Source organism: Heteronotia binoei, chromosome 1 (genome assembly GCF_032191835.1).
Source record: "Heteronotia binoei isolate CCM8104 ecotype False Entrance Well chromosome 1, APGP_CSIRO_Hbin_v1, whole genome shotgun sequence".
NCBI classification, from domain to species: Eukaryota; Metazoa; Chordata; class Lepidosauria; order Squamata; family Gekkonidae; genus Heteronotia; species Heteronotia binoei.
Window position 1 is genome coordinate 277,830,396 of NC_083223.1, and position 12,297 is coordinate 277,842,692.

Consider the following 12,297-nt stretch of genomic DNA (forward strand, 5'->3'; position numbering starts at 1 on the left):
GGCGAGCGGAGAAGAGGCGCCCGCTCCAAGACGGGGTGGCTCGCCACGCTCCCTGGCGCCATTTCCCCCCCCAGCTCCACCCCAGTGTCTCCTGGCTCCACCCCCAAAGTCCCCAGATATTTCTGGGATTGGACTTGGCAACCCTATGTATATTTATGTTTTTTTCTTGAGTTACTTTTATAATTTGAATTGTTCTCACAGTTTCATGCCCGTCGCCTCAGCGACCCTGTTTGGGTTAAAGGCCACATTTCAAAGTTTTAAATAAATAAACAATAACAATAGTACAAGGAGAGACGGAACAAAAATGTGATATGTGTAATTTATTTCTTTTTTTTAATGGAACAGGGTGTCCTAACTATGCAGGCTAACGTTGTATAAAATGGACTACGCACTTCACATTCCATCAGCGCTTTCATTTGATTAAATTTGCATTTTAAAAGCTTAAAGCGGTCTTGAGGTGTGTCATGACGCTAGGCCTAGTGTGGCCTACAGGCTCCAGGGAAGCCTGTGTAGGAGTAGCTACAGGGCTGAAGTTTCCAGGGACCCCTTCTGCCCCTCTGATTGGGTGAAGGCAGTTTTGGAGGGAAAACTGGCCCAGAGGGCTGAAGCGAGGGAGGAAACAATAAAAGGCTGAGTTACAGAGAGGATTATTTCTCTCTGGGGAGGTTATAAGAACATAAGAGAAGCCATGTTGGATCAGGCCAATGGCCCATCCAGTCCAACACTCTGTGTCACATAAGAACAGAAGAGAAGCCATGTTGGATCAGGCCAATGGCCCATCCAGTCCAACACTCTGTGTCACATAAGAACATAAGAGAAGCCCTGTTGGATCAGGCCAGTGGCCCCTCCAGTCCAACACTCTGTGTCACATAAGAACAGAAGAGAAGCCATGTTGGATCAGGCCAGTGGCCCCTCCAGTCCAACTCTGTGTCACATAAGAACATAAGAGAAGCCATGCTGGATCAGGCCAGTGGCCCATCCAGTCCAACACTCTGTCACATAAGAACATAAGAGAAGCCATGCTGGATCAGGCCAATGGCCCCTCCAGTCCAACACTCTGTGTCACATAAGAACATAAGAGAAGTCTTGTTGGATCAGCATTATCAAGGACAGAATGAGTAGGCACATTGATGAACACGGGTTATTGAGGAAGACTCAGCATGGGTTCTGCAAGGGACGATCTTGCCTCACTAACCTGTTACATTTCTTTGAGGGGGTGAACAAACATGTGGACAAAGGAGACCCAATAGATGTTGTTTACCTTGACTTCCAGAAAGCTTTCGATAAAGTTCCTCATCAAAGGCTCCTTAGAAAGCTTGAGAGTCATGGAGTAAAAGGACAGGTCCTCTTGTGGATCAAAAACTGGCTGAGTAATAGGAAGCAGAGAGTGAGTATAAATGGGCAGTCTTCGCAGTGGAGGCCGGTAAGCAGTGGGGTGCCGCAGGGCTCGGTACTGGGTCCCATGCTCTTTAACTTGTTCATAAATGATTTAGAGTTGGGAGTGAGCAGTGAAGTGGCCAAGTTTGCGGATGACACTAAATTGTTCAGGGTGGTGAGAACCAGAGAGGATTGTGAGGAACTCCAAAGGGATCTGTTGAGGCTGGGTGAGTGGGCGTCAACGTGGCAGATGAGGGTTAATGTGGCCAAGTGCAAAGTAATGCACATTGGGGCCAAGAATCCCAGCTACAAATACAAGTTGATGGGGTGTGAACTGGCAGAGACTGACCAAGAGCGAGATCTTGGGGTCGTGGTAGAGAACTCACTGAAAATGTCAAGACAGTGTGCGTTTGCAATAAAAAAGGCCAACGCCATGCTGGGAATTATTAGGAAGGGAATTAAAAACAAATCAGCCAGTATCATAATGCCCCTGTATAAATCGATGGTGCGGTCTCATTTGGAGTACTGTGTACAGTTCTGGTCGCCGCACCTCAAAAAGGATATTATAGCATTGGAGAAAGTCCAGAAAAGGGCAACTAGAATGATTAAAGGGCTGGAGCACTTTCCCTATGAAGAAAGGTTGAAACGCTTGGGGCTCTTTAGCTTGGAGAAACGTCGACTGCAGGGTGACATGATAGAGGTTTATGAGATTCTGCATGGGATGGAGAAAGTAGAGAAAGAAGTACTTTTCTCCCTTTCTCACAATACAAGAACTCGTGGGCATTCAATGAAATTGCTGAGCAGACAGGTTAAAACGGATAAAAGGAAGTACTTCTTCACCCAAAGGGTGATAACATGTGGAATTCACTGCCACAGGAGGTGGTGGCGGCCACAAGCATAGCCACCTTTAAGAGGGGTTTAGATAAAAATATGGAGCAGAGGTCCATCAGTGGCTATTAGCCACAGTGTGTGTGTGTATGTATATCTATATATAAAAAAAAAATTGGCCACTGTGTGATACAGAGCGTTGGACTGGATGGGCCATTGGCCTGATCCAACATGGCTTCTCTTATGTTCTTAATTTGAGCTTCATCTTCAGCATCTGACCATCCAGGGAACAGGTTTGATTTTCCCTTAGGACTGACTGATTTAATCTACTTGCAGTCCAAGGGTCTCTCAAGATTCTTCTCTTGCACCACAGCTCGAAAGCATCTATTCTTCTGCGCTCAACCTTCCTTTTGGTCCAATTCTCACAGCCATACATTACTACTGGGAATACCATAGCTTTGACTCTACGGACTTTTGTTGGCAGGGCGATGTCTCTACTTTTTATTATACTTCTCAGGTTTGCCACAGCTGTCCTCCCAAGGAGCAAACGTCTTTTAATTTAATTGCTTTACTTTTACTGTTTCCATGTTCACTATTGCACTGAAAGTTTGTATACGGTCCCTTTAACTTATTGTTTTGAGCACTTACAATAAACCTGTTCTTATTATACCGCCTGGGCCCTTATGTCTCTTTGGTCACAGATAAAAGGTACTTGCTAATAGGGAAAGACCGGTGGGGTCAGGTGGGTGCTCTGGATCCTCCCGGACAGACCCTTTACCAGAGCGGTGGCCAGGGCCGGCTCACTCACTAGGCAAATTAGGCGTTTGCCTAGGGTGCCGGGAGGGGGGGTGCTATATCGGGCTCTCCCCCCATCCCCAAAACCAAGACAAATGCCTAGTTTTCCTCCCCCCATGCCATTGCCCCACTACCTCCCTCCCCTCTTAACTTCTGTGGTGTCGCACTCTGCCACCTGCCCCGCCCTCCCTTGGTGCGCTCAGAGGAATGCCACTAGAATTGGCCCTAGCTGCTTCCACATGTCCCGGACGTTTCAGCGTTCTCTCTTAAGAGAGTGCTCAACAAGGCTTCGCTCCCCCCTCACTTTTGGTTCTGGAAAGGAGGGGAAGTGAAGCCCTCTCCAGTGCTCTCGTAAGAGGGAACACTGAGATGCCCAGGCCGCGAAGAAGGGGGTAGGGCCGATTCTAGCAGCACTCCTCTGAGCAAGCTGCGGGGCGGAGCACAGTGCCATAGAAGGAGAGGAGAAGGGGGTGCCAGCAGCAGACACTGAGACTGCCTGTGGCATCATGCACCCTACGACTAGGGTTGCCAACTCCAATTCAAGAAATATCTGGGGACTTTGGGGGTGGAGCCAGGAGACATTAGGGGTGGAGCCAAGAGCAAGGCTGTGACAAGCATCATTGAACTCCAAAGGGAGTTCTGGCCATCACATTTAAAGGGACGGCACACCTTTTCAATGCCTTCCTTCTATAGGAAATAATGAAGGATAGGGGCACCATCTTTGGGGGCTCATAGAATTGGACCCCCTGGTCCAATACTTTTGAAATTTGGGGGGTATTTTGGGGAGAGGCACTAGATGCTCTACTGAAAATTTGGTGCCTCTACCCCAAAAAACAGCCCCCCCACCAGAGCCCCAGATACCCGTGGATCAATTCTCCATGATTTTCTATGGGAATAAATCTCCATAGGGAATAATAATAATAATAATAATAATAATAATAATAATAATAATAATAATAATAATAATAATAATAAATTTTATTTCTATCCCGCCCTCCCCACCTCGGCAGGCTCAGGGCGGTTAACAACATTTCATAAAAACATATAATGGTTAAAACTTTTACATTTAACAATATAAAACAGTAAATATTAACTTAATAACATTAAAACAATCCAGTAAGTGCAGTTATTCAGCGGTGTGGTCTTAACCGCATTGGCGGGTGCTTAATTGCCGATCTTCTTAACAGTCCAGGTATGCGAGTTTAAAAAGATTTCCCAGCAGACATTTCCCTCCCCTCCCCTTGCTTTCTGAAGTGGGGGGAGGGCCCCCAAACTGGGGGATCCCCTGCCCCCACCTGGGGATTGGCAACCCTACCTAGGGCAGACCCTGGGGGTGGCAACCAGTAGAGGCCCTCCCTGGTCCCCTGCAGTGTGACAGAGAAAGAGATTAGCTCCCATCAGCTAAATAATCATATGTTGCGTTTTGTCTCTTCTGTTTCGCTGCAAGAAAGCCACAGAGGGGGAAACGGACTGATGGAACCTGAAGTATGAATGGGTTGGATTTGGACTCTCTGGAGTCATCGGGCCACCCGGTCTCCCGGAACCAATCCGGCCCTGTTCACAATCGAAGGTAAGCCTTCGGGAAAACCTGCTGCCAAATGGAAGTTTCCCTGTGCTTGCAAAAAACACTTTACTGATCAGGTACTGAGGTCAGATGAGACCCAGATTTGGTTGTAGCTCTAAAAGGAAAAGTTGAGATGTCCTTGTCAGTTGCTCCAGTGCAATGTGAAAACCAGAAAATTGTGTTCAAGGTCAGACAGAAATGCAGGAGTATAGCAGTGGTTTCTGTAGTAAGAAGAGCCCTGCTGGATCAGACCAGAGGTCCATCTAGCCCAGCATTCGGCCTCACACAGTGGCCAGCCATTTCTTCTGGAGGGACAACAACAGGGCAGAGAGGCTGAGGCCTTCCCCCGAGAAGAACATCAGAGGAGCCCTGCTGGGTCAGACCAGGGAGGGTCCATCCAGTCCAGCCTCCTGTCTCACACAGAGGCCAACCAGTTCCTCTGGAGAACCAACAACAGGGCAGTGAGGTTGAGGCCTTCCCCTCAGAAGAGCCCTGCTGGGTCAGACCAGTGAGGGTCCATCCAGTCCAGCCTTCTGTCTCACACAGAGGCCAACCAGTTCCTCTGGAGAACCAACAACAGGGCAGAGAAGTTGAGGCCTTCCCCTCAGAAGAGCCCTGCTGGGTCAGACCAGTGAGGGTCCATCCAGTCCAGCCTTCTGTCTCACACAGAGGCCAACCAGTTCCTCTGGAGAACCAACAACAGGGCAGTGAGGTTGAGGCCTTCCACTCAGAAGAGCCCTGCTGGATCACACCAGTGAGGGTTCATCCAGTCCAGCCTTCTGTCTCACACAGAGGCCAACCAGTTCCTCTGGAGAACCAACAAAAGGGCAGAAAGGTTGAGGCCTTCCCCTCAGAAGAGCCCTGCTGGATCACACCAGTGAGGGTTCATCCAGTCCAGCCTCCTGTCTCACACAGTGGCCAGCCAGTTCCTCTGGAGGTCTAGCAGCAGAGCATGGAGGCGGAGGCCTTCCCATGATGTTGCCTCCTTTCTCTGGGATTCAGAGGATTAGTGCTTCTGTATGTGGAGGTTCCTCTCAGCCACCATGGCTAGTAGCTATTGATAGACTTCTCCTCCATGAATACATCTAATCCTCTTTTCAAGCTGTTTATTCCTGTGACCACCAAAACATCCTCTGGCAATGACTGCCCCCTCCCACTTAGTTCCTCCAAAACATTCCTGGCACCTTACTCAAGATATTCAGGCCAATAAAATTTATGATGGTAATGAGAAAGAGAATCTCTGTGGAGTGCCTTTCCCTCATCACAGATTTAATCGAAGTGAACCTCCATGCTGAAAGAGATTTCTGAATCGCAGAGCCAGGAGGCAACATCATGAGAAGGCCTCCAACTCTGTGCCCTGTTGCTGGCCCTTCAGAAGAACTGGTTGGCCACTGTGTGAGACAGGAGGTTGGACTCTACGGACCCTCCCTGGTCTGACCCAGCAGGGCTCTTCTGATGTTCTTCTCAGGGGAAGGCCTCGGCCTCTCTGCCCTGTTGTTGGCCCTCCAGAGGAACTGGCTGGCCACTGTGTGAGACAGGAGGCTGGACTAAATGGACCCTCACTGGTCTGACCCAGCAGGGCTCTTCTGATGTTCTTCTCAGGGGAAGGCCTCGGCCTCTCTGCCCTGTTGTTGGCCCTCCAGAGGAACTGGCTGGCCACTGTGTGAGACAGGAGGCTGGACTAGATGGACCCTCCCTGGTCTGACCCAGTAGAGATCTTCTGATGTTCTTCTCAGGGGAAGGCCTCGGCCTCTCTGCCCTGTTGTTGGCCCTCCAGAGGAACTGGTTGGCCCCTGTGTGAGATAGGAGGCTGGACTAGATGGACCCTCACTGGTCTGACCCAGCAGGGCTCTTCTGAGGTTCTTCACAGGGGAAGGCCTCGGCCTCTCTGCCCTGTTGCTGGCCCTTCAGAAGAACTGCCTGGCCACTGTGTGAGGCAGGAGGCTGGACTAGATGGACCCTCCCTGGTCTGACCCAGCAGGGCTCTTCTGAGGTTCTTCTCAGGGGAAGGCCTCGGCCTCTCTGCCCTGTTGTTGGCCCACCAGAGGAACTGGTTGGCCACTGTGTGGGACAGGATGCTGGACTAGATGGACCCTCCCTGGTCTGACCCAGCAGGGCTCTTCTGATGTTCTTCTCAGGGGAAGGCCTCGGCCTCTCTGCCCTCTTGTTGGCCCTCCAGAGGAACTGGCTGGCCACTGTGTGAGACAGGAGGCTGGACTAGATGGACCCTCCCTGGTCTGACCCAGTAGAGCTCTTCTGATGTTCTTCTCAGGGGAAGGCCTCAGCCTCTCTGCCCTGTTGTTGGCCCTCCAGAGGAACTGGTTGGCCCCTGTGTGAGATAGGAGGCTGGACTAGATGGACCCTCACTGGTCTGACCCAGCAGGGCTCTTCTGAGGTTCTTCTCAGGGGAAGGCCTCAGCCTCTCTGCCCTGTTGCTGGCCCTTCAGAAGAACTGGCTGGCCACTGTGTGAGGCAGGAGGCTGAACTAGATGGACCCTCCCTGGTCTGACCCAGCAGGGCTCTTCTGAGGTTCTTCTCAGGGGAAGGCCTCGGCCTCTCTGCCCTGTTGTTGGCCCTCCAGAGGAACTGGCTGGCCACTGTGTGGGACAGGATGCTGGACTAGATGGACTATTAGCCACCCTGAGCCTGCTTCGGCGGGGGAGGGTGGGATACAAATAAAATTTTACTTACTTACTTACTATTAGTCTGATCCAGCACGGCTCTTCTGATGTTTTTATGAAGGCCTCAGCCTCTCTGCAGTGTTGTTGGCTCTCTGGAGGAACTGGTTGGCCGCTGTGTGAGACAGGAGGCTAGACTAGATGGACCCTCACTTGTGTGACCCAACAGGGCTCTCCTGAAGTTCTTCTCAGGGGAAGGCCTCGGCCTCTCTGCCCTGTTGTTGGCTTTCTGGAGGAACTGGTTGGCCGCTGTGTGAGACAGGAGGCTAGACTAGATGGACCCTCACTTGTGTGACCCAACAGGGCTCTCCTGAAGTTCTTCTCAGGGGAAGGCCTCGGCCTCTCTGCCCTGTTGTTGGCCCTCCAGAGGAACTGGCTGGCCACTGTGTGAGGCAGGATGACCTGATCCAGCAGAGCTCTCCTGATGGTCTTAAAACTCTGCCATATTAACCAAATATCCCAATATGAACTAGAGCCAGTTTGGTGTAGTGGTTGTGTGCTGACTCTTATCTGGGAGAACTGGGTTTGATTCCCCCCCCTCCTCCACTTGCAGCTGCTGAAATGGCCTTGAGTCAGCCATAGCTCTGGCAGAGGTTGTCCTTGAAAGGGCAGCTGCTGTGAGAGCTCTCTCCAGCCCCACCCACCTCACAGGGTGCCTGTTGTGGGGGAGGAAGGGAAAGGAGATTGTGAGCCGCTCTGAGACTCTTCGGAGTGGAGGGCGGGATATAAATCCAATATCTTCATCTACCTCACAGGGTGTCTGTTGTGGGGGAGGAAGGGAAAGGAGATTGTGAGCCGCTCTGAGACTCTTCGGAGTGGAGGGCGGGATATAAATCCAATATCTTCATCTACCTCACAGGGTGCCTGTTGTGGGGGAGGAAGGGAAAGGAGATTGTGAGCCGCTCTGAGACTCTTCGGAGTGGAGGGCGGGATATAAATCCAATATCTTCATCTACCTCACAGGGTGTCTGTTGTGGGGGAGGAAGGGAAAGGATATTGTGAGCCGCTCTGAGACTCTTCGGAGTGGAGGGCGGGATATAAATCCAATATCTTCATCTACCTCACAGGGTGTCTGTTGTGGGGGAGGAAGGGAAAGGAGATTTTGAGCCACTCTGAGACTCTTTGGAGTGGAAGGCGGGATATAAATCCAATATCTTCATCTACCTCACAGGGTGTCTGTTGTGGGGGAGGAAGGGAAAGGAGATTGTGAGCCACTCTGAGACTCTTCAGCGTGGAGGGTGGGATATAAATCCAATATCTTCATCTACCTCACAGGGTGTCTGTTGTGGTGGAGGAAGGGAAAGGAGATTGTGAGCCACTCTGAGACTCTTCGGCGTGGAGGGTGGGATATAAATCCAATATCTTCATCTACCTCACAGGGTGTCTGTTGTGGGGGAGGAAGGGAAAGGAGATTGTGAGCCACTCTGAGACTCTTCGGCGTGGAGGGTGGGATATAAATCTAATATCTTCATCTACCTCACAGGGTGTCTGTTGGGGAGGAAGGGAAAAGAGATTGTGAGCTGCTCTGAGACTCTTCGGAGTGGAGGGCGGGATATAAATCCAATATCTTCTTCTACCTCACAGGGTGTTTGTTGTGGGGGAGGAAGGGAAAGGAGATTGTGAGCCGCTCTGAGACTCTTCGGAGTGGAGGGCGGGATATAAATCCAATATCTTCTTCTTCTTAAATACACAGCCAAATTATGGTGGCCCCTCATGGGATTTTCAAGGCAAAATAGTTAATTAACCAAATAGATATTTGGTTAATATGGCCGAGTTTTGCCCAGGTGGGCAAACCACGTTGGTCTGAAGCAAAAGAACGAAGTTTGAGTCCGGTGGCACCTTTAAGACCAACAAAGTTTAATTCTGGGTATAAGCTTTCGCCGTGCAGGCACACTTCCTCAGATATTTGGTATAGAGGTTAACTGCTCATATATACAGACAGATACCTCTGTAGGGGTGAACATCGAATTAGCATACAACTTATTGAAGATGTTTGTTTTTGCTGTTTGGCCTTTAGGTTTGTCAAAACAAACCTGTTTTGCTGTTGCCTGCCTCTGTGGAGTGACTCTGGACTTCCTTGGTGGTCTCCCCTCCAAGTAGTAACCGGGGCCAACTCTGCTTAGCTTCCAAGATCTGATGAGACTGGCTAACCTGGGTCACCCAAGTCAAGGGGATTCCTAGAGTTACCCTGAAATGACAAGGGTAGCTCTAGCGATCACCGGAAACTCTACAGTAATCTCATCTACTTAAAGGAAGTTGCGACCATAGAGTTCCTGGCAGTTCCCAGAGCTACCCAGAAGTGACAAAGGTAACTTCAGCAATTGCTAGAAACTCTGTGGTAAGATTACTCTAGGAATCATCGGGAACTCTATGGTCACAATTTCGTGTAAGTAGACGTTACAGAATTGTGTAGCCCCGTTTCAGCCAGAGAGGAGAGTGGTCTGCCGAAATCAACAAGAACAGTATTCTTTTCTTAGAGCAGAGCAGCTTTTCCTGGTTAAATTTTCCTTGTCCAAATTAGCAGATGGCCTGGAGATTTCTCCCTTCTGTTTTTTTCTTTTCTTTTTTTCAAAGTTATATTTTTATTCTTTTGTCAACAAAATTAACATATAAAGCAAAAGCAGAATTAATACAAAATAAGACAGCAAATCTACATTTAAAGACTTTCCTACTATTTTTAAATACATAGTAAATAGAGTCTCGTATATTAAGAATAGATCATTATTTGATACAAAGGGTTATTTGGACTATATTGTTTTGAGCTAAGTAATCAAACACCAGAAACCAAATTTTAACTACTTTTGTTGTGTAATTTTTTTGGAGACAAATTTGAACTTCCTCCCATTAATTGCAGGACCTTCTTTCTTTTATTCTTTTCAGAAAACAAGTAAAATGGTCGCCAGAGCCTTGCTGGATTTTCTCTCCTCCCAGACAAGATGGCCTCCCCTCTTGCTCTTTATCCTGGCAGCCCCCTTGCTGGGATTCGGCTGGAGCTGCCCTTCGAAGTGTGACTGCTCCTCCCAGGAGAAGGCTGTGTTCTGCAATGGCCGGCGCCTGACAACGGTTCCCTCCGGGATCCCTCCCGAATCCGAGCTGCTGGACCTGAGCCACAACCGCATCCGCACCCTGCACCAAGGGATGTTTTCTCGCCTCCGGGCCTTGAAGGAGCTGGACCTGAGTGAGAACATCATCTCCAACATTGAACCCGGAGCTTTCAATGGCCTCCAGAAGCTGATGACCCTCCGGTTGAAGAGCAACTTGTTGAAGATAATCCCAGCGGGTGTCTTCACTGGGCTTCCCAATCTCACCATCTTGGACATTAGTAAAAACAAGATTGTGATCTTCCTGGACCACGCGTTCAAAGACCTCATCAACCTCAGAAAGCTGGAGGCGGGAGATAATCACTTGGTCTTTGTCTCCAACCGAGCTTTTGGGGGTCTCCATCGGCTACAACATCTCACCTTGGAGAGATGCAACTTGACTGGTATCCCAACACAAGCCCTCTCACACCTTCACCACCTTGTGGAGCTCAGATTTAGGGTCCTGAACATCAGTGTAGTTCCTAACTACTCTTTCCGGAAGCTGCACCACCTGAAGGTTCTGGAGATCTATCGGTGTCCTTTTTTGATGACGCTGGAGTCCTACAGCCTCTTTGGGTTAAACATCACCTCCTTGTCCGTCACCAAGTGCAATCTCAGTGTCATTCCCTACGAGGCCTTCAAGCACTTGGTCTACCTCCGGTTCCTGGACCTCTCATACAACCCCATCTCCGTAATCCATGGCAGGAAGCTGAGGAACCTCTCGCGGCTTCAGGAGTTCCACCTGACGGGTGGTCGGCTGGTCACGATAGAGAACAAAGCTTTCCAGGGCCTGTTCTACTTCCGGCTCCTCAACGTCTCGGGCAATGCCTTGCAGACCCTCGAGGAAGGGGTCTTCCACTCGGTGGGGAACTTGGAAGTCCTCCGGCTGGACGGAAACCCATTGGCTTGTGACTGTCGCCTCCTCTGGATCATCCGCAGGAGGCGGAGGCTGAATTTCGAAGCCCAGCAACCGGCTTGCGCTAGCCCCTCGACAGTGGAAGGGAAAGTCTTCCGGGAATTCTCGGAGGTGCTGCTGGACCACTTCACGTGTAGAAAATCTAAGATCATAGATCAGACGCCTCAGAGCGTAAGCATCGAAGAAGGGGGGCAGGCGATGCTGAGGTGCAGAAGCGATGGGGATCCGGCACCGACAGTCTCCTGGTTGACCCCTCAGAGAATCTATTTGGATGCCAGGCGCAAGGGGCGAGTGAGGGTCCTTTCGGATGGCACACTGGAGATCCAGTATGCTTTGCCTCAGGATACTGGGTCATACCACTGTATTGCGAGTAACGTAGCGGGAAATGACACCATCTTGGTCCACCTCCAGGTCCACCCATTCTCCGCACGTCTGCCGAACGACTCCTTTCTTCCGAGCGATGTCAGCTTTGCCAACGCCACCGAGACCTTCCACCTGATCCTCGTGGACATCAACACCTTGGTGGGAGTCCTCGCCATCGGGATCATGCCCTTTCTCTGCTCCGTCACCGTTTGCTTCCTCCTCATCTTACTCTGGAGCCGCAGCAGAGGGAGGGTGAAGCGCCAGGCCGACAGGCGTCCTTCCTGTTGTTCCCACAGCTCCAGGGCTGTATCTGGCAATCCGGGGACGGGGCCCAAAAACCAAGACGAGGAGCTAAAAAAGACTGGCTTCGGTCTGGTTTGTGCGGGCAGGGATTGAGGAAGCTGAGTGGATCGTGCCATCAGAACCGGATTAACAATTAGGCCAAATAGGCACTGGCCTATGGGCCCCAGTGCCTTTAGGGGCCCCCAGGCTGGTTTCCCCCCCCCCCTAGTTTTCCCCCTGCTTGTGGCCCTCCTAACCTGCCCGAGCAGCCAGCAACTGAGCTGTTCTTTGCCTGACTTGCCTGAGAGCAGTAAAAGGGGCTTTTAAGAAGATACCTATAGGATGCAGCAGGGGCCATAGGCGGTGGGGCGGGCACTCAGACTCTGAGTTAATTTGTGTGCCCCCCCCCCGAGA

The 12,297-nt window shown here is 50.5% G+C and overlaps 1 protein-coding gene across 1 annotated transcript; it reads left to right on the top strand.

Annotated features, from left to right (window-relative positions):
• Nucleotides 1-10,134: 10,134 nt before the first annotated feature.
• On the top strand, nucleotides 10,135-11,997 carry LOC132585511 (leucine-rich repeat and immunoglobulin-like domain-containing nogo receptor-interacting protein 1). The gene has a single exon (XM_060257469.1). It carries the CDS (start codon nucleotides 10,135-10,137, stop codon nucleotides 11,995-11,997), a length of 1,863 nt encoding a protein of 620 aa, XP_060113452.1.
• Nucleotides 11,998-12,297: the final 300 nt, after the last annotated feature.

Coding starts and splice junctions, on each gene's coding strand:
- LOC132585511 (XM_060257469.1), top strand. CDS start 10,135: ATGGTCGCCAGAGCCTTGCTGGATTTTCTCTCCTCCCAGACAAGATGG.